Source organism: Leptonychotes weddellii, chromosome 10 (genome assembly GCF_054177405.1).
Source record: "Leptonychotes weddellii isolate Sample4059 chromosome 10, ASM5417740v2, whole genome shotgun sequence".
NCBI lineage: Eukaryota > Metazoa > Chordata > Mammalia > Carnivora > Phocidae > Leptonychotes > Leptonychotes weddellii.
The window spans coordinates 70,839,349-70,866,026 of NC_138378.1; the positions used below are offsets into that span (position 1 = coordinate 70,839,349).

The 26,678-nt window shown below is 38.2% G+C and overlaps 1 protein-coding gene and 1 long non-coding RNA gene across 5 annotated transcripts in view; both read left to right on the plus strand.

Moving 5' to 3' along the window:
* Positions 1-26,678, plus strand: part of UGP2 (UDP-glucose pyrophosphorylase 2) — a 66,535-nt gene that overhangs the window by 14,138 nt on the left and 25,719 nt on the right. For all 4 annotated transcript variants that reach the window (XM_006742190.2, XM_006742188.3, XM_006742191.3 and 1 more), the window contains exons 2-3: positions 2,368-2,495; positions 3,334-3,441. In XM_006742190.2, coding sequence (XP_006742253.1) covers positions 2,382-2,495; positions 3,334-3,441 — 222 coding nt within the window. In that variant the 5' untranslated portion in view covers positions 2,368-2,381. The remainder of the gene's footprint in view (positions 1-2,367; positions 2,496-3,333; positions 3,442-26,678) is intronic.
* Positions 5,695-11,064, plus strand: LOC145723912 (uncharacterized). The gene is made up of 2 exons (XR_014149311.1): positions 5,695-8,244; positions 9,048-11,064. It is a non-coding gene; the product is annotated as an uncharacterized LOC145723912 (long non-coding RNA).

Consider the following 26,678-nt stretch of genomic DNA (forward strand, 5'->3'; position numbering starts at 1 on the left):
GAGAGATATCCCAGGTATACATGGCACAGCAGGGTGGGGGGTGGTTCTTAAACTGTGACAAATTTTTTTTTTTTTTAAAGATTTTATTTTTTTGACAGAGAGAGACACAGTCAGAGAGGGAACACAAGCAGGGGGAGTGGGAGAGGGAGAAGCAGGCTTCCCGCGGAGCAAGGAGCCCGATGCAGGACTCGATCCCAGGACCCCGGGATCATGACCTGAGCCGAAGGCAGATGCTTAACCGACTGAGCCACTCAGGCGCCCCAACTGTGACAAATTTTAAAATTAAGTCAGCCAAGGGATGAACCTTTGTAGTTGATGTCACATTAACTCTAGTTTAAAATGTTCTGCAGGAGTGTTTTAATTACCTGTCATAGTTACACAGAGGTGCTCATCCATTGTTATGAATTTTTACAAATGATAAGTTGCTTACTAGTGGAAACATACATTTAGGTTAGTTTATGGAACACAAAGGTGTGTTTCTTAGCTCAAAGAAGTTATTTATGGACCTGTTTGGGTCACTTAAAAGTTTTACTGGAGTCATAAACTTATTTGTGTTGTGGTTTATGCCTATAAAAAGAACACAGTTAGAAAATGGCTATTTTAGGATTAGATTATGTGCTCTCACCAAATTTCCTTTTCTTTTTTCCCTCTTAGATTTCAGTATGACAGAAAATGGATTTAAAAAGGTTTTTGAAGAGTGATGTTAAATATCTCATTTGTTAACATTTTTAGGTATTTGGGAGAAGGATAAGCTGTCTACATTAAATTAATTGCTTTAAGAATTACATAATTTACTAATTTCTGTTCTCACAAGTATCTTAAAAATATTATGTTGGCTTTAACTCTGTCTGTATAAATGTTTTCTTCTGCCCAGATAACAAATAAAAGAATTTATGGTGGGGGCGCCTGGGTGGCTCAGTCGGTTAAGCGTGGGACTCTGAATTTCAGCTCAGGTCATGATCTCAGGGTCCTGGGATTGAGCCCCAAGTTGGGCTCCGTGCTCAGCACAGAGTCTTCTTGAGATTCTCCCTCTCCCTCCCCCTCTAACCCCTCCCCTGCTCTCGCCTCTAAAATAAATCTTTTAAAAAAATTTATGGTATGTGGGAGGGAGTATTTTTAGTTTTATTGAAATATGATTCTGGGGGCGCCTGGGTGGCTCAGTCGGTTAAACGTCTGTGTTTGGCTCAGGTCATGATCCCAGAGTCTTGGGATCAAGCATCGGGCTCCCTGCTCAGTGGGAAGCCTGCTTCTCCCTCTCCCACTCCCCCTGCTTGTGTTCCCTCTCTCACTGTGTCTCTCTGCAAATAAATAAATAAAAATCTTAAAAAAAATGATTTTGCTAATTGTAGGACTAGTTATCAAACAAAATGTTTGAACATAAGCTTCAAAACTACATTTATAAAATAAGTTTGAGTTAGGTATTGAAGAAAAAGGGTAAGATGAACAATAGTTTGATTATCCCTTATTTTATAAGTAATAGACAAGATAATTACTATCTAGATAAGCATGTAAAACAACCTGTGTTGGCATTTTTCTCCCAAGGTACTTAGGCCTGGAATGTTTTCTTTTTCTGTATTTTTCTATTTTTATTTGTTTTCATCAGGCATTTCTGTCACCTTTAGTGAGTCACCTTTAGTGAGATCCATCTATCACAGAGATGCCCAGCTATGCCAAAAGCCCTGATAGTCTTGTCTGACACAGATAAGCCTGAAAAGTCTTGGCTGAAATTGAGGACAAGAAGTGGGGAAGCAACTCTGTGTCCTTTTAAGTGAAAATTTTGATGCCAGAGACATAGAGGCACCTGGGAATTGCCAGTATCTCTCAAGGGGTTTTTCTTTAGTAAGGGATGTGAAATTGGAGTGGCTTCCCTTCTAAAATGGAAAGAATTCCTTAATGTTTTCATCTGGCCTGGAGGGGAAGGGGTTTTTTGCTTCTGTGAAGTTGCTCAACCCCTTTGGTTCTCTTATCAGGCAGTAGTTCCATAAGGGCATGTTCTGTAAAATATATCCTTATTAACATTATTCCAATTGTTCTCATTTTTCTCCAGCTTTGATGGCTAAGAGGGAAACATTAGTAGACATGGAACTATGTGCACAAGTTAGGATTAATCCTTTTATTCCCACATGCCCCTTATTCCCAAAAGTGTTTTAATGTTTCAGATATACTAGTAATGCATACAGGTGTACCAAATTTCAGGCCATATGGTTATATAGTCCTAATTAGTTGACACTACTGAAATCCGAGAGGATGATGAGACCATAGGATTGAGCCCTTTTCATTTGCTGGTGCACTAGAAATAAATCAGTTATAGCTTACCAGCTGTGAACAGCTGTCTGATTTTTCTGTTGGTGGTTTTATGTTTTTAAGATCTTAGCAAAGCCATGTCTCAAGATGGCGCTTCTCAGTTTCAAGAAGTCATTCGACAAGAGCTAGAATTATCTGTGAAGAAGGAACTAGAAAAAATACTTACTACAGCACCATCACATGAGTTTGAGGTAAGGATTCTACAATGTTTTGTTGCTTCCATCCGTCAACATACTGAATTGCTATTGCCGCTGTTGATCATCTTGCCTGAAATAAGCACAAAATGTAAGAGCAATAAAAAAAATTAGGATTGCTTAACAGTTAAGGATTTTCAGCATTTGCCCATTGTTAAACCATTGTCCTTTCTTTTTTAATTCTAGGAAGTTTCTAAAGTCTAAAAGAATCAGAACAACATTTCATTTGTTCTGTATTCTAATATCATTGGGTAGAAAAATGGATACCAGTATTCAGTTAGAATTGTGAGAAGTTTATCAACCATATAGCCTGCTGCATGCCTTTTTCCAGAGAGCCAGTTCTAATAAAACCATGCTACTTTGTCAGCTATCATAGAGGTTTCCCAGCATAGACAGGTATTTTTACTTTTCTGCTTATAAATCAATACATCAACCTTTTTCAGTTTCAAATTTGTACTTAATGTTTTGAGTTTAGCTGTGTCTTGTGCCTTTTTCTTCAGATAAAGACTAATTTTCATTAAAAGAGGTAGAGAAAGATATTGGTGAATAAATGTAGAGAACCAATTGAAATACCCATGGACCTAATGGCGTTCAGTTTACATGATACTGGTGCAAGATTTGGAGGATTATTTGCTTGTATTCCTTTAAGTATGGTTCCTATTAGCTTTTCTTCCTCTTCACTTTTAAGTTGGGGATACAGAAAAGTCTCTGTTTTGCTTCATGTCCTAATAGTACAAGAATTTCATTGAAAGGTGTTTTTAATGTATAATATGTATCTATACTTATTAAATAGTAAGCATTCTGCTAGTTGTAACAAGAACTTCTATTTTCATAGCACACTAAAAAAGACCTTGATGGATTTCGGAAGCTATTTCATAGATTTCTGCAAGAAAAGGGACCTTCTGTGGATTGGGGAAAAATCCAGAGACCTCCAGAAGATTCGGTAAGTTTTAGATAAGATGTAGGAAAATTTAAGGTAATTTAAAACCTGGGTTTAAATTTGGGAGTGAGGTACTATGGGTGAGAACCATCACTTGAGACATAGACAGGAATTGCTTTGCATTCTCTTCCCTCATAACAAAACTACAGAGATAGCCTACTGCCTTCCCTTCTGTTAGTCCCATCTTTTCAGTCCTGCAGAGGACATATGAAAGTCTAATCACCCTATAACGCTACCTCATAACTTTTTTTTCTTAGAGATTTTATTATTTGAGAGAGAGAGAGAACAAGAGGGGGAGGGGCAGAGGGAGAAGCAGACTCCCCGCTGAGAGGGAGCCCGATGTGGGGCTCAATCCCTGGACCCTGAGATCATGACCCAAGCTGAAGGCAGATGCTTAACTGACTGAGCACCCAGGCACCCCATCACTACCTCGTAACTTAACATCCCTGAATATGAGGTGATTCTTTTGCAAAGTACCAATCGCACAGTAAGAGCTTCATTTATGTTCTTTTCTTCCTTCTCTCTCCCAAACCATCTGATTTCTCATAACCTTTAGTGTCTTGTACAGATGCTAAGTCACCTACTTAAAGCTCTCCTCATGCTTTGAAAACATCTTTATAGCCCTATTTCCCCTGCCTGCTTTTCACGTGTTGTATTTCCTGGCTTCTAGACTTCTGTGTATGTCATTTCCTTGGAATACTTTGGTCTCCTCACCTGTCAAAATCCTGCCCATTCTTTGAGGCTCAGTCCAAATGCCTCCATCTCTGTCATCGACCGCTAGCATAAAGTTGCTCTGAAGAAGGGTAGTGCAGTAGTATTAGAGGTACAAATCCTAGTTTGACTACTTACGAGTTTTATGTAAAATGAGAATAATACCAAGTTACTTATGTACTTTACAGGGTTGTTATGAGGCTTTATTAAGTATATGTGGAAACATGTTAAACCATGAAGCCTTTTTCAGATACTAGTGGTTATTTCGACCATAATGTGGCACTTAGCTGGCTTGAGTAGTAGTTGATTGTATGCATGTGTTGTCGTCTTACCAGACCTTGAAGCCAGGGAACCCTGTGTCCTGAGCAAATGTTTGTTGAATGGATGATCTAAATGCAGTTATTATCTAGGGAATAGGTTTTGTTAACATAGTGACCTTTCTTCCCTGTCCTATTTGACGTCTGCTGCTTTATAGCACTTTTTATTGCAGGTAGAAGAGACTTGGTAGAGTGGAGCAATTGTTTGTAGATAGTTTATCTCTTAAATGTCTCCAATCTTAGGTAATCTAATATTGGTTTTATAACTGCTGTTTAGAGCAGGGGTTTGGCAGAGTACTGCGTGAAGGCTACTACACTGACTGTGTTTGTAAAGTTTTATTGGAACATAACTGCACACATTTATATACCATTTATGGTGGCTTAAGCTAATGGAGTCCCTCGTATTTTTTCCTGAGAAAATCTTAAATACAGTTCATGGTTAGGAGTACTTTTATTTCCAGTATGTGGAAAGTGCTTTTTAGTTCTTAAATTTGTTAAAATTATGAAATACATGCTCATTGTAAAAAAAAAACAAAAAGCAAAAAAAAAAAAAAAGAAACAAGCTTAAAAAAAAATCCCACCTAAGCATTCACCTTGAGGAGTTTCTCATTGTTTATGTTGAAGGTAAAATTCTTCTCGCCTATAATGCTTGCCAGTTACTGTGTGTGTGTGTGTGTGTGTGTGTGTGTGTGTGTGTAAAAGGTCTACTATTTTGGTCTTTGATTCCTTGGCCTTAGTGAATGAATTATGATTGATTTTTTCTGATTTTAAGTGTAGAATTAATAATATTTTCTCCTGAAAAAGAGTAATAAGAGAAAAGGAACTATTTGTAAATTCAGTCAGATTTTTAAAAATGTTTGGGAATAGGCCTAAAATTATAACAAAAATTTAGGCAAATTTATTTCTCTCCTCTTAAGTAACTATAATTTTTTCCTAGGAATTTATTCCTCATTGAAGTAACTTCATTTTTGTAATTAATGATGAACCTGGGTGTAAAGGTATGGTTAATTCTTGCTTGCATACCTGGACTTTTTTGGTTTTTTTCCTACACAAACTTAACTGTTTGATGATAGTGCCTACCTTGAAGGAAGGCACACAGATATGTTACTTTCAGTATATTTTAATGTTCAAGATTGAGACCATGTGGCTTACATAACCTAACATATTTCCTTCCTGGCCCTTTATGGAAAAATGTTGCTGACCCCATCTTAGTATACTTATTTTCAAAAGTTCTTCAGTGGAAAAATTTTGCTGACCCCATTTTAGTATACTTATTTTCAAAAGTTCTTCAGTAGTTTACTTCTTTGGCCTCCAGAAAACTGATCTTAAGTACCATTTTCAGTTCAGATGATTAATTTTTAGATAAAAATATTTTTTATAAATGCTAGATTGAAGGATATGCTCATAGATAGGCACTGAAATTTTGTTGTCACATTTTACTCACTCTTGCCTACTGTGTTGAATACTTCAGTTTAGCTCTGTCAGTAAGCATATACATGTTTTTTTTTTTTAAATTTTTGGTTTTTTGTTGAAGTGTAGTTGACACATAACGTTACACTAGTTTCAGGTGTATGATATAGTGATTCTTAACAATTTTATACTTTATGCTGTGCTCACTACAAGTGTAGCTACCATCTGTCCCCATATAGTACTCTTATAATTATTGCCTATATTCACTGTAACTTACTGTTTAACTGGAAGCCTGTCTCTCCCATTTCCTTCCCCAACTTTGCCCACCTCCTCTCCCCTTTCACAACCATGAGTTTGTTCTGCACATACGTGTTTTTTTTTTTTTTTTTTGAAAAGCCTATTATGTCCACAGGCTCCTGGCTGGGTCAATTGGTAGAGCATCTGACTCTTGATCTCAGGGTCATGAGTTCAAACCCCACATTGGGCATGGAGCCTACTTAAAAAAATAAATAAGGAGTCCATATTTTATTGAATTATGGCTAAGAGAAAAGAACTCAATTTATGGAGTTATGGTATAATGCTCTGCTCCAGTTTTGTGAATATTAACTATATAAATGTTATAAACAAGATGTATCTTGATATTTAGCTATATAAACAAAAGAAAGAATTATTTACTTATTTTTTAGGATTTTATTGACAGAGAGAGTGAGAAAGAGAGAGCATAAGTAGGGGGAGCTGCAGGCAGAGGGAGAGGGAGAAACAGGCTCTCCGCTGAGCAAGGAGCCTGACGCAGGGCTTGATCCCAGGTCCTGGGATCATGACCTGAGCCAAAGGCAGATGCTTAACCGACTGAGCCACCCAGGCGCCCCCCAAAAGAAAGTTTTATAAAAATGTATTAAGGTAGGGCGCCTGTTATCACCTGGCTGATCGTGACCTCTGGTGATAATAAGGTACATTCTCATTTATGTAAAAAATGTTCTCTAAAGAAGGTTCTTTCATTTAGGTAGGAACACAGGGTCCCTGGTTGACTTGTTATTGTTCTTGTTTTAAAGCCCCCAAAAGGGTGAGGATTTATTTGTAAATGGGGAAGAGTTATATAGGGTCCAACTCTTTTTTTTTTTTTTTAAGCAGAGAATTGGCATGAAGAATATCACATAATGTGATTTTAACCTCAACAGATTTTTGGTTGTGCTCCATAAAATAATTGAGAGCTTTTCTTAGTCTATCAGTACAAAACATTAAAATGTATATGTTTAAATGGTAAGGCATTCTGAGAAAGTTAGTGTATGTGTGCAGAGTAAAAATACACACTGGTTTTTTTTTGGAAGTTGAATCATAGTTTATTGTGCAGCTAATGTTTGCACATCTTTTTTGAAAGACTTACTAAGGGCAGTTTGGCTGAGGATTTGACATGATGTGATGCAGGATTGTTTGCTTTGAGCATCCCTTGTTGGGTGAAAAGTTTTTTTTTTTTTTTAAAGATTTTATTTATTTATTTATTTGACAGAGAGAGAGCACAAGTAGGCAGAGAGGCAGGCAGAGGGAGAGGGAGAAGCCCAACGTGGGACTCGATCCCAGGACCCTGGGATCACGACCTGAGCCGAAGGCAGCCGCCCAACCAACTGAGCCACCCAGGCGCCCCGGCTGAAAAGTTTCTTAACTGCGGTGGGCTAATGGTATAGCCATTAGAGACTTGTTTTCTGTGTGTACAAAGAAAAATAAGATCTTGAATGTAAAAGTCCTCTACAAAAAGGAAATAGTGACATTTAAGGAAATGGCCCTGAGGATATGGCTGGATACCAATGAATCTAATCTTTTCCTTGATTATAAAGTTTTAAACTGGTAATATAGAGAACTACTAATCTAAGCAAATATATTTATACTACTTTAGGAAATATTTCTAAAGCTCTAATTCCCTGCTTTTGATTCCACGATAAAATCAATAGTATTTAATTTTCCTCAGGACTACCTTCCTTCACATGCCTATATATACAGGGCCTTTATGAAGGGAATGTGACAAAGAAGGCTTATTTTGGGCCTGTTATTTTTAGTTCCATTTTGGTTGCTTATTTATTTCACTACAGAAATAGTAATGGTAAATATGTGGCCTTTTTTTTTTTTAAGATTTTATTTTTTATTTATTTATTTGACAGAGAGAGACACAGTGAGAGAGGGAAAGCAAGCAGGAGGAGTGGGAGAAGGAGAAGCAGGCTTCCCGCTGAGCAGGGAAACTGATGTGGGGCTCGATCCCAGGACCCTGGGATCACGACCCGAGCTGAAGGCAGGTGCTTAACGACTGAGCCACCCAGGCGCCCAAATATGTGGCCATTTTAATGTCAGTTCCATGATTGGCTTTGAGAGACTCCAGGTAATAGTGTTGGACCAGGGTCTCTAACGACTGCACTTGTGTCTAGAACAGAGGACAATCTAGTCCCACAATACTGAGTTTCTTGGGAAAATTGTAACATGGATATAGATGGTAGTACCACTCTGTGAACATGCCATTGCCCCCTGCCCAACCCCTACCCACAGAGATTCTTTTTGGACTTTGGCTCATGTTTTTCAAGACCTAATACAGATAATTTTATTTATTAAAATCTCCAAGTTTATCTTTTATGTAGGCATTTTATGTCTTATAATCAGTTGAAAAAAATATATCTGTGAGGTTCTCCTATCTCACATCTTCAACTGTGGTACAACTGTGAGGGAATTTACATTTATTTACTATGTAATAGCCCAGAACTTACAAGATTGGTTTTGGGAGAATTTTTATATAAAACAAGATGGATGGACCAAGCCTACCTATAATCCTTTCTGTCCTGTAATTCCCTGGGGATATTTTACAGTTCAAACCCACGTTGACCTTTGAACAAGATGGGTTTGAACTGTGTGGGTCCAGTTATGCATGAGTTTTTTACAATACTGTAAATGTATTTTCTCTTCCTTATGATTTTCTTTTCTCTAGCTTTCTTATAAGAATATGGTATATAATATGCATACAAAATATATATTAATCTATTTATATTATTGGTAAGGCTTCCAGTTAACTATTAGTAATTAACTTTTGGGGTAATCAAAAGTTAATACACAGATTTTTGACTGCAGGGGGGTTGGTGCCCCAACCTCTCACATTGTTTACGGGTCAACTGTAACTCTTTTTCCTTATTTTAGATGAGATGTGGACAGCAGACCCTCTGCCTGTTCCACTGTGTAATCAAGATGAGACTGGAATGTTTATACCAGGCATCTCAACCTGGGAGGCCTTTGCAGGGATTGTAAACCCTTTAGATTTCTTGAAATTACAGGTAAAACAGGTATAAATAAACATTTTTTTCATCAGATTCTCAAAGAGTTTCATGACCCATAAAGGTTAAGAACTTCTCTCTCTCTTAATGCAGAATTACTCTCTTGAATCTCATTGAAGAAACTCTTATTGGCCTCTGCCAGTCACTAGCTGGGGCTACAAAAATAAGTCGTCTTCTCTTTTCAGCCTTTTGACCTCGAGTTTGTGGAGGAAATGGACCCAGAAATGGGTAACTACAGAGCAGGGCGATAAGCAGTTCATAGGCTGCTGTGGAAGCATCTAACTTCCGTGACGGCTCAGGAAAGACATCCGGGTGTTATAGTCTCCTGAGTAACCTTGAAGCAAGACTTCTCTGAGGATGGGAGGAAAATTAAAGAGAAAAAAAGCCTTGAGAATAGTAGGAGTGTAGAAATAATAGGCTTATAGCATGTAGCTTATCTTCTGGTTGTGGAGCATATGGTGGGTATGTCTGCTTCCCCAAGTCTAGAGCTAGATGTTCTGTCTCTTTATCTGCCTCTTATATTGTGGCTCCTGTTCATTGGCTGAGGATCTCAGCCAGTGGGTTCCACTGGAGAGATGTCAGAAACTACAATTCTCATTGAAGAGAGACCTTAATGGTGGAAGATTGGAACAGATTTTAAAAACCATGCTTCGGGCGCCTGGGTGGCTCAGTCGTTAAGCGTCTGCCTTCAGCTCAGGTCATGATCCCAGGGTCCTGGGATCGAGTCCCACATCGGGCTCTCTGCTCCACGGGAAGCCTGCTTCTCCCTCTCCCACCCCCCCTGCTTGTGTTCCTGCTCTCACTATGTCTCTCTCTGTCAAATAAATAAACAAAATCTTAAAAACCATCCTTCACTGTATACCTCAAACCATTTGTTTAGATTTTCCAACATTGTAAAACATAAACCCAAAATAGATTAAAATTGGAGGCTTATTCTTGTTTTGGAGGGTTTTTTGGTAATTTTGATAAACCTTAAAAGGTTAATCAGCATTTTAGCTGTTAATGGCTTTTATTTTTGAATGTCAGGTTTATTGAGGTATAAATTACATATAATAAACTTAACACTTTTAGTGTTAAGTGTTATAAGTTTTAGTAAATGCATACAGTCATGTAACTACCATCAAATAAAAAATTAGAGCTTTTCCATCATCCCCAACAATTCCTTTGTGCCACTTTAAAATATACTACTTCTTAAACCCTTGCAGGGTTCTGGTTCCCATTTTACCTCTTCCCTTAAACATACAAGCTGAGCAAATATGTATCTTTCTAAAATACTGCCTTTTCCTTCATTCATACTTCTCCCAAGGAGGTCAGCCAAGTTCCACCCTCACCTGGTCTTTCTCTTAGCCTTTATCCACCCACCCACATCTGTACCTTAATCTTCTATAAAGATTTTTATAGCCTGTAACCTTTCCTCCTTCCCTACTTCATTCTTCCAGGGCTGCTCCAGCAATGTGAATTACATAATTAAACTAACAGTATAATCTACACTGCTTTAATTACTGGCTATTTAGTATTGCAGAGTTTAGAGCTAATATACAGCATAAAAAGGATGATGTTAAGAGGCTTCAGTTTTATTTTTTAGGGAATTTGGGATTATAACAGTTATTTTGAAACATTTTTTTTGTCCACAGACTAACAAGAGGGTTGGCTTATAAGAAACATGTAAGTTTGATTTTAGTAAAGAGCAGTCCTAGTCATATAAGCAGGTTAGGTTGAATTTTGAACCTCTTATCTCTTTTCTTAGAACTTTTTTCCAATTCCCTGGGTCATCTACCTTTGTCTTTTCTAATCCATGCTGATATGGGAAGTTCTTTGAAAACTGCCACTTTAGCTGATAAGGATATGGGCCAAATGCACCACAAGGTTAACTACTACTTTTATGACTTCAGCTGACTTCTGTAAAAGGGTTATGAATATAGACCTGTTCGTAGTGTTTGAATTTTTCTTTTAATATCTGCATATATTACTTTTTTCTAAGTTTTATTTGAATTCCAGTTAGTTAACATACAGCGTAATATTAGTTTCAGGTATAGAATTTAGTGATTCGTCACTTAAATACAACACCCAGTGCTCATAACAAGTGCCATCCTTAATACCCGTCACCCACTTAACCCATTCCACTGCTCACCTCCCCTCCAGTAACCCTCAGTTTGTTCTTTATATTGAGAGTCTGTTTTCTGGTTTGCCTCTCTCTTTCTCTGCACCCCCTCCATGTTCATCTGTTTTGTTTCTTAAATTCCATATATAAGTGAAATCATATGGTTATTTGTCTTTCTCTCATGGACTTATTTCGCTTAGCATAATACTCCCTAGCTCTATCCACGTTGTTGCAAATGGCAAGATTTCATTCTTTTTGATGGTTGAGTGTGTACACACACACACACAATGTAATACTTTGTACACACACACATACATACCACGTCTTCTTTGTCCATTCTTCAGTCAGTGGGCATTTGGGCTCTTTTCATAACTTGGCTATTGTTGATAATGCTACTATAAATATTGGGGTGCATGTACTTTACTGGTACTTCAAATCAGTATTTTTGTATCCTTTAAGTAAATACCTAGTAGTACAATTGCTGGGTGGTAGGGTAGTTCTATTTTTAACTTTTTGAGGAACCTCCATACTGTTTTCCAGAGTGGCTGCACCAGTTTGCATTCCCACCGACAGTGCAAAAGTGCTCCCCTTTCTCTGCATCCTCACCAACACCTGTTGTTTCCTGTGTTGTTAATTTAGCCATTTTGACTGGTGTGAGGTGATATCTCATGTAGTTTTGATTTGTATTTCCCTGATGGTGAGTGATGTTGACCATCTTTCCATGTGTCTGTTAGCCATCTGTATGTCTTCTTCGGAAAAGTGTCTATTTATATCTTCTGCCCATTTTTTAACTGGGCTATTTGTTTTTTGGGTATTGAGTTTTATAAGTTCTTTATGTATTTTATATATATTTTATATATATATTTATATGTTTTGGATACTTTCTTTATATATTTTATATATATATTTATATATTTTATATATATTTTATATATATATATTTTTATATATTTTGGATACTAACCCTTTATCAGATGTCATTTGCAAATATCATCTCCCATTCTGAAGGTCGCTTTTTAGTTTTGTTGTTTCCTTCGCTATGCGGAAGCTTTTTATCTTGATAAAGTCCCAGTAGTTTATTTTTGCTTTTGTTTCCCTTGCCTCAGGAGACATATCTAGCAAGAAGTTGCTTCAGCTGATGTCAAAGAGATTACTGCCTGTGTTGTTCTCTAGGATTTTGATGGATTCCTGTCTCACGTTTAGGTCTTTCATCCATTTTGAGTTTATTTTTATGTATGGTGTAAGAAAGTACTCCAGTTTCATTCTTTTGCATGTTGTTGTCTAATTTTCCCAACAGCATTTGTTGAAGAGACTTTTTTCCATTGGATATTCTTTCCTGCTTTGTCGAAGATGAGTTGACCATAGAGTTGAGGGTCCATTTCTGGGTTCTCTATTCTGTTCCATTGATCTATGTGTCTGTTTTTGTGCCAGTACCATGCTGTCTTGATGACTGCAACTTTGTAATATAACTTGAAGTCTGGAATTGTGATGCCTCCAGCTTTGCTTTTGTTTTTCAAATTTGCTTTTGTCTATTCGGGGTCTTTTGTGGTTCCATACAAATTTTAGGATTATTTTTCTAGCTCTGTGAAAAATACTACCAATATTTTAATAGGGATTACATTAAATGTATAGATTGCTTTGGGTAGTATGGACGTTTTAACAATATTCTTCAGTTCATGGAATGTCATTCATTCAATGGAATGTCTTTCCATTTCTTTGTGTCATCTTCAGTTTCTTTCATCAGTGTTTTACAATTTTTGGAGTACAGGACTTTCACCTTTGGTTAAGATCATTCCTAGGTATCTTAAGATTTTTGGTGCAATTGTAAATGGGATCGATTCCTTGATTTCTCTTTCTGCTGCATCGTTACTGATATATAGAAATGCAGCAGATTTCTGAACATTGATTTTTGTAACCTGAGACTTTACTGAATTTGTGTATCAGTTCTAGCAATTTTTTGGTGGAGTTTTTTGGGTTTTCTATATATAATATCATGTCATCTGCAAATACTGAAGGTTTGACTTCTTCCTTGCTGATTTGGATGCCTTTTATTTCTTTTTGTTGTCTGATTGCTGGGGCTAGAACTTCCAGTACTATGTTGAACAACAGTGGTGAGAGTGGACATCCTGGTCTTGTTCCAGATCCTAGAGGAAAAGCTCTCAATTTCCCCATTTAGGATGACATCAGCTGTGGGTTTTTCATTTATGGCCTTTATGATGTTGATATATGATCCCTCTATCCCCACTTCTTTGAGGGATTTTATCATGAATGATGGTGTACTTTGTTAAATGCTTTTTCTGCATCTATTGAGAGGATCATATGGTTCTTATCATTTCTTTTATTAATGTGGTGTATTATGTTGATTGATTTGCAAATATTGAACCACGCTTGCAGCCCAGGAATAAATCCCACTTGATGGTGGTGAATGTTTCTTTTAATGTACTGTTGGATTCGATTTGCTAGTATCTTGTTGAGAATTTTTGCATCCATGTTCATCAGGGATATTGGTCTGTAGTTCTCTTTTTTTAATGGAGTCTTTGGTTTTGGAATTAGGGTAATGCTGGCTTCATAGAATGAGTTGGAAGTTTTTAATTTCTTTTTTTGGAATAGTTTGAGAAGAATAAGTATTAACTCTTTAAATGTTTGGCAGAATTCCCTGCTGAAGCCCTCTGGCCCTGAGCTTGTTTGTTGGAAGATTTTTGATTACTGATTTAATTTCTTTCCTGATTATCAGTCTGTTCAAGTTTTCTATTTTTTCCTGTTATAGTTTTGGTAGTTTATATGTTTCTAGGAATTTAACCATTTTTTTCTAGATTGTCCGATTTGTTGGCATATAATTTTTCATAATATTCTCTTATAATTGTATTTCTTGTTGGTTGTTATTTCTCCTCTCTCATTTGTAATTTTCTTTATTTGGGTCCTTTCTCTTTTCTTTTTGATAAGTCTGGCTAGGGATTTATCAATTTTATTCATTTTTTTCAAATAACCAGCTCCTAGTTTCATTGATCTATTTTTTTGTTGTTTGTTTTGTTTTGTTTTTTAGTTTCTGTATTTATTTCTCCTCTTATCTTTCTTATTTCCTCCTGCTGGCTTTAGACTTCATTTATTATTCTTTTTCGAGCTCCTTTTGGTGTAAGAGTTAGGTTGTTTATTTGAGATACTTCTTGCTTCTTGAGGTAGGCCTGTATTGCTACATACTTCATTCTTAGGACTACTTTTGCTGCATCCCAGAGATTTTGGACCACTGTGTTTTCATTTTCATTTGTTTACATGTATTTTTTTTTTAATTTCTTCTTTAATTTCCTGGTTGACCCCTTCATTCTTTAGTAGCATGTTCTTTAACCTCCATGTATTTGTGGTCTTTCCAAATTTTTTCTTGTGGTTGACTTCTAAGTTCACAGCATTGTGGCAGAAAAGATGCATGGTATGATCTTAATCTTTTTGTACTGGTTGAGGCCTGATTTGTGACCTAGTATGTGATCTGTTTAGGACAGTTTCCCATGTGCACTTGAAAAGAATGTGTATTCAATTTTAGGATGAAATGTTCTGTATATATCTAAGTTTATCTGGCCCAATGTATCATTCAAGGCCATTGTTTCCTTGTTGATTGTCTGCTTAGATGATCTGTCCATTGACGTAAGTCGAGTTTTAAAGTCCCCTGCTACTACTGTATTGTTATCAATGAGCTTCTTTGTATTTGTTATTGTTTTATATATTTGGGTGCCCCCAATTTGGGGGCATAAATATTTACAATTGTTGGATCTTCTTGCTGGATAGTCCTCTTTATTACGACATAGTGTCCTTCTTCATCTCTTATTACAGCCTTTGGTTTAAAATCTAGTTTGTCTGATAGACCTATTGCTACTCTGGCTTTCTTTTGATGTCCATTTGCGTGGTAAGTGTTTCTTTATCCCTTCACTTTCAATCTGCAGGTGTCTTTAGGTCTAAAATGAGTCTCTTGTAGGCAGCATATAGATGGGTCTTGTTTTTTATCCATTCTGACACCCTATGTCTTTTAATTGGAGCGTTTATTCCATTTACATTCAGAGTTAGTATTGATATGTATTTGTTGCCATTTTATTACTTGTTTTGTCATTTCTGGAGATTTTTTTTTTTCCTGTTCCTTTCTAGTCTTAGTCACTTTTGGTCTTTCCTTCCCACTCAAAGAGTCCCTTTAATATTTCTTGCAGGGCTGGTTTAGTCGTCATGAACTCCTTTTGTTTTTGTCTAGGGAACTATCTTTCCTACTTTTCTGAACAGTATCCTTGCTGGATAGAATATTCTTGGCTGCAGATTTTTCCCATTCAGCATGTTGAATATATCATGTCACTTTCTTCTGGCTTGCCAAGTTTCTGTGGAGAGATCTGCTGCTAACCTCATGGGTCTTCCCTTGAGAGTTACGGACTTCCTTTGTCTTACTGCTTTTAGAAATTTTTTTCTTTATTACTGTATTTTGCAAATTTAACTACAATATGTCTTGTTGGCCTGCTTTTGTTGATTTTGATGGGAGTTCTCTGTGCCTCCTGGATTTGGATATTTGTTTGCTTCCCTAGGTTAGGGAAGTTTTCAGCTATAATTTCCTCAAATAAACCCTCTGCCCCCTTTCTCTCTCTTCTTCTGGGACTCCTATGATATAAATGTTACTATATTTGATGGAATCACTGAGTTCCCTAAGTCTACTCTTGTGATCTATTGTTCTTCTTTCTCTCCTTTGTTCAGCTATATTTTTCCATAATTCTATCTTCTATATCACTTATTCATTCCTCTGCTTCTTCCATTCTTGTGGTCATTATATCCAGTCAGTTTCAAATCTCAGATACTGCATTTTTCATTTCTGCCTGATTGTTTTTTTAGCTTTTATCTCTGTGGTAAGGGTTTCCCTGGTAACTTCCATGCTTTTCTCAAGCCCAAGAAGTATCTTTATGATTGTTGCTCTGAATTGTGCATCAGGCATACTACGCATATCTGTTTCAATTAGGTCTCTGGCTGTGATCTCTTCTTGTTCTTTCTTTTGGAATGAATTCCTCCATCTTGGTATTTTGTCTAGGTCTTTATCTTTTTCTCTGTGTTAGAAATCCTGTTATGTTTCCTGCTTCTGTGAGTAATGGCTTTATGAAGAAGAAGTCATATAATGTCCAGGGCCTGGTGCTTCAGGAAATGTCTCTGGTGTGTGCTTTGTGCTCTCTGCTGCTGTGTTTTGGCTCCTCTATCCCTCAGGTCAGTTGTCTGCTAAGGCTTTTCTTGCCTGCAGTGGAGTGTTTGAACCTTGGCCAGAGTGTGGCAAGTTTTAACTAAGGGTGTTCTGGTCTGCTTATTAAATGAGACCTGATGCTATTTCCACTAGACTGAAGCTTTGCAGAACTCTATGGTCGGTAGTTGTGGTGTGTGCAGGGGTTTGTGCTGGTCTTCTGAGGAGAGGGCCCACTGCACTGGTCCTTAGGCACACCTGCCTGAAAAAAGCAGTACCAGCAGAGCACAGGGGGATGGAACCTAGTGAAAGCAGGTTAGGCAGCCAGTGTTGGTGGTGTGCTGTTTACTGAAGTTGGTTTATGCTGAGGGTCAGGGGAGGAAAATGGTGCCAGCCAGCTCCTTTGTCCATGGAGAGGGAAGTCTGTGCTTGTTGTTCTCAGGGAAACCCTCCTGGAAGAGCAAATAATTGAATAATTTCCCCCTCGTGCATCACAGGTGTTTTTCAGATTGCTGTTTTCACGGTGTCTGTCTCTGGGTTGCTTGCTGCCTGGAGCAATGCAGTACACTTTGGGCTCTATTGAAGTCAAGCCTACCGACTTTTAGAACTCCACACTTTTGGGACCTGGTATGGTGGGGACCTGCATTGGTCTTCTGGGTGAGGGTCTTGCCGTGCTGGGACCAATGCACGTTTGACCCAGAAGGGTAATTGTGCCAAAGTGCAGGAGTGTGGGATCTGCAGCAAAGCAGGCTAAACAGCCAGTGTCTGACTTAGCCACCCTCAGCACTTGTCTCTGTGCCTATGCTGAGGTGGGTAGTGAAATGGTGTCTGCAGGCTCCTTTGTCCTCAAAGAGATAATGCCACCTCTCACAGATGCACTTCAAGAAGAGGGAACAGTCTTCCCACCGTGTATCCTAGATGATCCTCAGATCATGCAGTATGCCCCAGGGTTGCTGGCCTGCCTTCTCTCCAGGAGTAGGTCAGTGCCCTTAAGTTGCTATCCCAGCCAAGGCCACGAATCTCCAAAACTCCACTCTTTGAGCCACGCTGGTTGCAAAACTCACAAAAATCAGAAACTCAGCCCCTCTCATTTTCCCAGCCAGTGCCTTTGGGGAAGTGTTTTCCTTGTGCATTCCCCTGTGCATTCCACTCTTTTGCCTTGCTCTGCAACCAGGGCTCCCTCCTGTCTGCAGGACCTGAGATTCATTTCTTCCCCAAACAATGTCTCTGTACTTCCTATCTTCCTTGATGTGGTCTTTTCCCTCCCTCTAGTTGTGCAGTTTGTTCTACAGTCCTCAGGTCGATTCCTTGGGTACCTAGAATGAGTTGATAGTTATCTGTGTATGAGTGACAAGGCAAGCCTAGGGTCCTACTATGCCACCCTCTTAGCTCCCTCTGCCTGTATATATTACTTTTGCCCTTTGCAGTTAAAAAATACCCCAAAGTCTTGGAACTTCCTAGAATTTCTATAAAAAATTGTAGATTACAGTTAAGTTTTAGTGGGCACCTTCTCTTCATAGTTACCTCCTACTTCATGGGATCACTTGCTATCTGTAACTACCCTGTTTTTTGTTTGTTTCTTGTTATTGTCATTTGAGTTTTCTGCTAATTCTTTTATTGTCATCTCTTTAGTTTACTGGGTTTAAAGTACACAGCTGTAATGAGAGTATTACCATTTTATATCTTTTCAGCATTTTGGAAGTTGCTATAGTTTTTAATGGGAGGTCAGTAGGTATGGGACTTTAAGAGGCAAAGATAGCAAAACTAAAAAAACAATGCTATAAGTAAATATGTAAGAATTGAGTAAGTGAGAAGTGATTTATAATATGGGTTTTTTTTTTATTTTATTTATTTGACAGAGGCATAGTGAGAGAGGGAACACAAGCAGGGGGAGAGGGAGAAGCTGGCTTCCTGCCGAGCAGGGAGCCTGATGTGACTCGATCCTAGGACCCTGGGATCATGACCTGAGCTAAGGCAGACACTTAACGACTGAGCCACCCAGGCACCCCTATAATATGTGTTTTAAATAACTTTTTAATTTTAGATTAGTTTGACTTATAGAAAAGTTGCAAAGAAACACTCTTTTTAACTAGAAACGTTATATAGCTATTCAAGCTGGGTTTTTTACCTATATACTATTTTTAAACTTCCTGCTGAGTCAAAAGCACAAAATAATTTCTGAAAGTGCTGATGGAATTTTTATCCCAAGCTTAAAACGGAAAATAAATAAAAGATAGCTGAGAAGAAACATGGAAATGACAGAGGGGTACCTACTAGACTAAATATGGAAAATGATGGAAGTAAACCATTAAACAAAGATTTCTATTTATAGATGGGCATGTTTAAGATAAGTGTCTTCATTGTACATAGTCCTAAAGCCTTCAGGAGATTGGAAAGTTTTCTGTTCTTTCAAAAGCGCATGAAAGAAACACCAACCCAAAAGTTTTTGGTTTTTTTTTTTTATTTTTTTAAAGATTTTATTTATTTGACAGAGAAAGAGAGAGCAGCAGAGGGAGAGAGAAAAGCAGACTCCTTGCTGAGCAGGGAGCCCAATGTGGGACTGTATCCCAGGACCCTGGGATCATGACCTGAGCCAAAAGCAGACGCTTAACCAACTGAGCCACCCAGGCGCCCAAGTTTTTATTTTTTAATGAATTGAAGCTTTAAGCATTTTTCATTTAAAAAAAATACATCGGGCTCCCTGCTCGGCGGGAAGCCTGCTTCTCCCTCTCCCACTCCCCCTGCTTGTGTTCCTGCTCTCGCTCGCTCGCTCTCTCTGTCAAATAAAATAAAAAATCATAAAAACCTATATAGGCAAAGCTCTGTATGGCTAATATTTATCATCAGTGTTGGGTGCTTATATATTGTACTGAATCCTTTATGTTTGTGATCTCATTTAATATTCACAATAGACCTGGAAGAGAGGCCACTGTTATGCTCATTTTACAAAAGAGGAAACAGAAGTTCAGAGTTAGTAACTTGCCTAAGAGGAAGAACCCTGATGTGAACCAGGTAGTCCAACAACCTGGTTCTTTGGTATCCCTTAGTTACAGTAATGGAGCTCTTCAGGAAGTATAGAATCTCTAGAGCACAGAATGTGGTGTTCTTTATGTGCTTATCAGTAATATAATAGCAATATTAAAATAATAGCAATAGAAATAATAATGGCAGGGCGCCTGGGTGGCTCAGTTGTTAAGCATCTGCCTTCGGCTCAGGTCATGATCCCGGGGTCCTGGGATCGAGCCCCACATCGGGCTCCCTGCTTGGCGGGAAGCCTGCTTCTCCCTCTCCCACTCCCCCTGCTTGTGTTCCCTCTCTCGCTGTGTCTCTCTCTGTCAAATAAATAAAATCTAAAAAAAAAAAAAAAAAATGGCAAACATTTATTCAGCACTAACGTGCCAACCATTGTTCTCAGCTCTTTACATGATCCTCACACAACTCTGGGAGCTCACTATTATCTTTGTTTCACAATGGAAAGCTCCTTGAGAGTAAGAGGGATTGAGTTGTCCACATAACTTTACTAAGCTAATGATGAGTGGCAGAACCAGAATTTAGGTCCAGCTCTGTCCGAGCTCAGACCCTTAACCACTACGTTGTGTTATAGAACAATCACCAGTTGCCATCAAAGACTTGAAAGTCTTAAGAGCATAGCTTTCCCATCATATTTCCATACCTTGAGTAGAACTGTTGAGTAGGCTCCACTCCTTTCCTTAGAGCTTAAAGTACCTTCACTTCTCTTTGATGTTCTCCCAGCAAAACATTTAACAAATACTTACTGAAGAGCTACTGTGTGGTGGGCATTGATCCAGGCACTGGGATACAAGTGAACAAGATAGACAAGGGCCTAACACTCATTGAACTTCATTCTAGTGGGAGAGAAAAAACATAAATGCATACATAAGTGAGATAATTTAAAGATTAACTTCCTATTGCTGCTTTCCTGGCCCAGGCTTACCCTTAGCAGTCACATCTCCCCGGCTGAAGTCTTTGTTGGGTTTACCTGTAGCACTACATGAGGCTATTAAAGTCTCTTTTATTCATTACTTTTATTATACAAAGTTATCAAACATGTACTATTTTAATTATTGGAAGTAAAAAAAGACAGTCACTTCTTTTAATGAGCTTACAATTTTGTACAATGCTTCCCAACCTCTCCTGTGTAGTGATATACATAGAAAATTAATGGGATAAATATAAGAGGTTGTTTAGCTGGGAGGGGTGCACTTTTGCTACCTCAGGTTCTGCCCAGCTGCCTTGAGGGCTAAAGGAATCAACAACACAGGCATGCAGTAGCAAATTGGTTTGGAATTTTTGATTTAGTGGGGAGATGTTGGCACAAAGATATGTTTATAGTACAATGGAATAATTATTGGCTATGAGGGTAGTTCTGAAGACACTTCACTAACTGGCTTCCACCTAACCAACTAGAGAAATTAACTGATTCTCCATTTTCTTTGAATACCTGGGTCTACTCTTTATTGTAAGTTGTCTCATTAGTAGAATAGCTTGTTCACTAAAAGATAATTTGTTTATTCCCAGACTTGTTCATACTAGTTCTATTTGTTGTAATGGCATAATGTAATTAATTTTTTTGTAAACTAATGAAGTGGGTTTAAAATAGTTATTTATGAAAATTGAGTTGAAAATTGCATAAATCTAGAATGATCTTTGCATGAAGACTGTTTTACAGATGACTATGTTCTTGGTCCACTTTGAAGAATTGAAACTGGAAATCACAGATGGTATATTTTTGGTGTGGTTACATAAGATGATATACCTCTGGTCAGCAAATCCATACCCTATCTAAGGAAAAGATCTTTGTGAATGAATGAACAAAAAGTTGATATAGTTTATGTATTTAAAACTTTTTCATGATTCTATGATTAGACTTATTTTTTAAATTAAAAATAAAATTTAAACCTCTCCAGAATGTTTTGAATAAATGGGTTTCTGGTATTTGTACCAAGTGTAAAAGGCGAAGGAGCAGCTGGGGAGTTGGGAAATTAGGGATAGAGGTGATGTTAGAACCGAGGCTTGAAGTATAAGTAAGCATTTGCCCAAAAAGTCAGGTGGACATTTCAGGTTTAAAGGCCCAAAGGCACAAGAGAGTGGAAAGTGCTCTGTGAACTACAGTTTTTATAGTACTACTGGAGAGTAAGAATGGAAATGAGTGAGAGATGTAGGTAGACAAGGAAGACTTACCTTGTATAGAGATCAGGTCTGCATTTCATTGTCAGGAGGGATCGATTTGGCTGAGCTAAGATGATGGAAAATACAGGAGATGGGAGGTCCTTAGCCTTATGGTAGGCAGTTGGAATCTATTTTTATGAGGCAGGTAAGAGGTGGCTGTTCTTTAAGTTCTTATATCCTAAACTCCAAATTACGTAGGAAATTCAGACTACTTAAAGTTCTTGGTCACCATTACAGAAATGGCTACATTTAATTTTTGCTATTTTGTTTTTGTTTTTAGCTACTTTTATCAGGGCTAACTGACCTTCTTGTAGTTTAGTTTCTATATATTGATGGTGTGTATTGAGCAAACTTTCATAGTTTAAAATATCTAATCTCATGATCTTGGGCTATAATATTCTCAATCATATGCTCAGTCAACAGGTATCTGAGCAGTTAGTTACCTCATACTCAGTGTCAATCGCTAATATATTCCACCATTACAAAACCAACTACATGTGTATACTGAATTTATTCTCTTACAGTGTATTAACACTTTTCCCCCCCAGTTTAGCAGCAATGGCAGTGAAGTCAAGAACACAGACTCCAGAGTTTTATTTTTATTTTTTTTTAAGATTTTATTTATTTGACAGAGACACAGCAAGAGAGGGAACACAAGCAGGGGGAGTGGGAGAGGAAGAAGCAGGCTTCCTGCTGAGCAGGGAGCCCGATGCGGGGCTCGATCCCCAGACCCTGGGATCATGACCCGAGCCAAAGGCAGACGCTTAACGACTGAGCCACCCAGGTGCCCTGTGACTCCAGAGTTTTAAATCCCAGCTTCATTACTTTGTAGCCACATAACATTGGACAGGTTATTTAACTGTGTTAAGCCTCAATTTCCTTACTCGTATAAAATAGACATAATATAAAAAGCAGGATTTTAGTGAGGATTATTGAAAATGCAAGTAAAGTATTTACTATATGCCAGACACTCTGATAAAGACTCGGTAAATGTTTGTTATTGTTGTACATTCAACAAATATTTATTAAGTACTTTGTAGATATCAGGTGCTATCCTGGGTACAGTAAAAACAACAGAATTATATTAAGATTACAGACATAATTTCTTTCTAAAATTCTGTAACTTGCTTCTTTAACCTTTAGGATGGCAGGAGGTCTGTACTCTGTCAAGCCAGTGAGAATAAACAACATAATGTCTTCCATAATGAAGATGATTAGCTGTACCATTTCTGTTTGAGTTTTATTGAAGATCCACATAGTGAAAGCCCTTAGGGTATATGTGGAATTGTATTTAGCCAGCAACTCCATCCACTTTTATAGACTTTTTATCTACTAAACTCAAGATGTATGTGAGGGGTTGGCCTCATCTCAGCGGACTGTCATAGTTATTAAAGGAATCAGGTGCCCATTCTCATACTGTGTGGAACTGTAGGTACCTAAAGGGGTGTGTGTGTGTGTTCATTGCAGGGTGTCAAATTCAGTGAGCTGGGGAAGCTTTGCAGACTGTTGCTGGCATTGGATTGTCAAAGCTTAAGTGAAATAGTAAGAAGGATGGCTGACGACCATTCGGATTTGTTCTTTGATCATCTGTCATTGAGCAAAGCTTTTTCCACTTTGGAAATCAGATGTTTTTTCTTATTTTTTTTGATGGTGGGAAGTAATGACCCAAACTCATCACTTAAAGGAAATATATTAGTAGAAACAGTTGACAGGAGCCAGAGGGTTGGGAGTTTGTACAGTTGTATCAGTTTGTGTTCTTTCTAGAGATTCTCCAATAGTTGGACATGTAGGTTGATGCTAATTTTCTCTAGTATAAAAATCCTGGGTGAGTTAAGATGGTGGAGGAGTGGGGAACCCCAATTTCATCTGGTCCCTGGAATTCAGCTAGATAGTTATCAAATCATTCTGAACACCTGTGAAATCAACTGGAGATCTGAGAAAAGAATTGCTGTAATTCTACAGATAGAAAAGCAACCATTTTTTGCAAGGTTAGGAGGTGCAGAGATGTGAATCTGAGGTGATATACTGGAAGATAAACCACAAGGGAGGGAGCCTCCTTAAGCCGGGTATTGGAAAGTGTTATAAGCAGCAGATCAAAAATTGGAACTTTTAGAAGTCTGCCTGAAAGGTGCTCAGGAAGCAAGGGTGGAATCCCAGGTGGGACAGCAGGGTCTCAGGAACCCCCAGGTCACAAAACAGAAGGGGGTGTCTGAGTGTGGCAGAGTTCCCAAGCATTGGAGCAGGGAAGGCAGCTGAAAACAGCAAGTCCAGGCACCAGCTTTCTGCTCGGTGTTGCCATAAACCTCAAACCACTGCATGGTCGGCCAGCCGCTCTCTGAGCAGGGGCCCAGGAAACAACAGAACTGCAGGAAGACCCACCCCCCCCCACCTCCTCCCCGCCGCCTCCCCTAGGAGGAGCGGTGCGGGTGAGTACCGCAGGAGTCTGTAAAGTTTGGAGATTCAAAATGAGGTCCCCTGCCTGAGATAAAAATGCTCAGTCACAGGCTAAGTGAAGAGTTCGATCAGAAACCAGGGAGACAAGAGCGATTGACTGCTTTTCTGTGAGGGTGCCTGAAGAGTGGGGGGTGCAAACTTTCAGTTCTGGGGCTAGAGATCAGGGTGCTGTCATTTTCATCCTCCAAACTGGTGCTGAAAGCCTTCAGGGAACCGAAGTCACATAGAGCAATGCAGAGCCGCTTACACTGAGCCCAGCCACCTGGCAAGGGTAGTGCAATTCCACCCAAGCAAAGACACCTGAGAATCAGCGCAACAGGCCCCTCCCTGAGAAGACCAGCAGGAACATCTGGCTAATACCAAGTTTACCTGTGAGAGAACTGCAGAACTCCAGCTCTTGGGGAAAACAGTACATAGCATTCATGGCGTTTCCTTATGATTCTTTAGTCTTTCATTTTTAAATTTTTTTCCTTTTCAGCTATTTTATCAATTCTTTTTTTTAAGTCTTTTTTAATTTTTATTTTTACATTTACATTTTATATATTTTTCACTTTTGGCTTCCTTTCACTGTATTCAACTTTATTTTTGTGTCTTTCTTTCCTATTTTGAAATCTAGTTTCTTTTAACAAACAGACCAAAATAGACCCAGGATCTAGTTTATTGTTCTGTTCACCTTCTGTTTGATTTTATTCTCTCTCTTTTCTTGGGGGAGAGGGGGGTTTCTGTTCTCATTTGTTTAGTGTATATTTTTCTGGTGTCATTGTTGGTATTTTTGTATTTTCTCTCTCTCATCTTTTTTTTCTGGACATAATGACAAGACAGAAGAACTCACACTACAAGAACAAGAGGCAGTACTCACTGCCAGGAATTTAATCAATATGGATATAAGTTAAGATATCAGAGCTAGAATTCAAAACAATTATAAAAATACTAGCTGGGCTTGAAAAAAAGTATAGGAGACACTACAGAATCCCCTACTGGAGAAATAAAAGAACTAAAATCTAATCAGGTTGAAATAAAAAAGGCTATTACTGAGATGCAATAAAAAAATGGAGGCTTTAGCTGCTAGGATAAATGAGGCAGAAGAGAGAGTCAATGATATAGAAGACAAAATGATGGAGAATAAAGAAGCTGAGAAGAAGAAAGATAAACACTACTGGATCATGAAGGGAGAATTTGAGAGATCAACGATACCATAAAGCGAAACAATATTAGAAACGTTGGGGTCCCAGAGGAAGAGGAAAGAGAGAAGGGTAGAAGGTTTATTTGGACAGATTATAGCTGAGAACTTACTTAATCTGGGGAAGGAAACAGGCAGTCAAGTCCAGGAGGCACAGTGAACCCCGCCCCAAATATCAATAAAAATGGGTCAACACCTCGACATATAATAGTGAAGCCTTCAAATTTCAGGGATAAAGAGAAAATCCTGAAAACAGCTCAGGACAAGAGGTCCTTAACCTACAGGGGTAGAAACATTAGATTGGCAGCAGACCTATCCACAGAGACCTGGCAGACCAGAAAGGACTGGCATGATATATTCAAGGTGCTAGATGAGGAAAAATATGCAGCCAAGAATACTTTATCCATCAAGGCTGTCATTCAGAATAGAAGGAGAAATAAAGAGCTTCCAGGACAAACAGAAACTAAAAGAATTTGTGATCACTAAACCAGCCCTGCAAGAACTATTAAAGGGGATCCTTTGAGTGAAGAGCAAGCCCAAAAGTAACAAAGCCCCAGAAAAGAGACAATATACAGAAACAGTGACTTTACAGGTGATAAAATGGCACTAAATTAATATCATTCGATAATCACTGTGAACGGGCTAAATGTGAATGGGCTAAATGCTCCAATCAAAAGACACAGGGTATCAGATTGAATAAAAAACAAGACCCATTGATATGCTATCTAGAAGAGACCATTTTAGACCCAAAGACACCTCCAGATTGAAAGTGAGGGGATATCATGCTAATAATGGACATCAAAAGAAAGCTGGGGTAGCAATCCTTGTATCAGACAAATTAGATTTTGAACTGAAGACTGTATTAAGAGATGAAGAGGGACATGATATCATAATTAAAGGGTCTATCCAACAAGAAGATACAACAATTGTAAATATTTATACCCCTAACTTGGGAACAGCAGTTATGTAAAGCAATTAATAACAAAGTTTAAAAAAACACATTGATAATAATACAATAATAGTAGGGGACTTTAACACTGCACTCACTGCAATAGACAGATCATCTAAGCAGATCAACAAGGAAACAAGGGCTTTGAATGACAGACTGGACTAGATGGACTTCACAGATATATTCAGAACATTCCATCGTAAAGCAACAGAATACACATTCTTCTCGAGTGCACATGGAACATTCTCCAGAATAGATGACGTACTGGATCACAAATCAGGTCTCAACTGGTACCAAAAGGTTGGGATCATTCCCTGCATATTTTCAGACCACAGTGCTTTGAAACTTGAACTCAGTCACAAGAGGAAATTTATATTTATTTATTTATTATTCTTATGTTAATCCCCATACATTACATCATTAGTTTTAGATGAA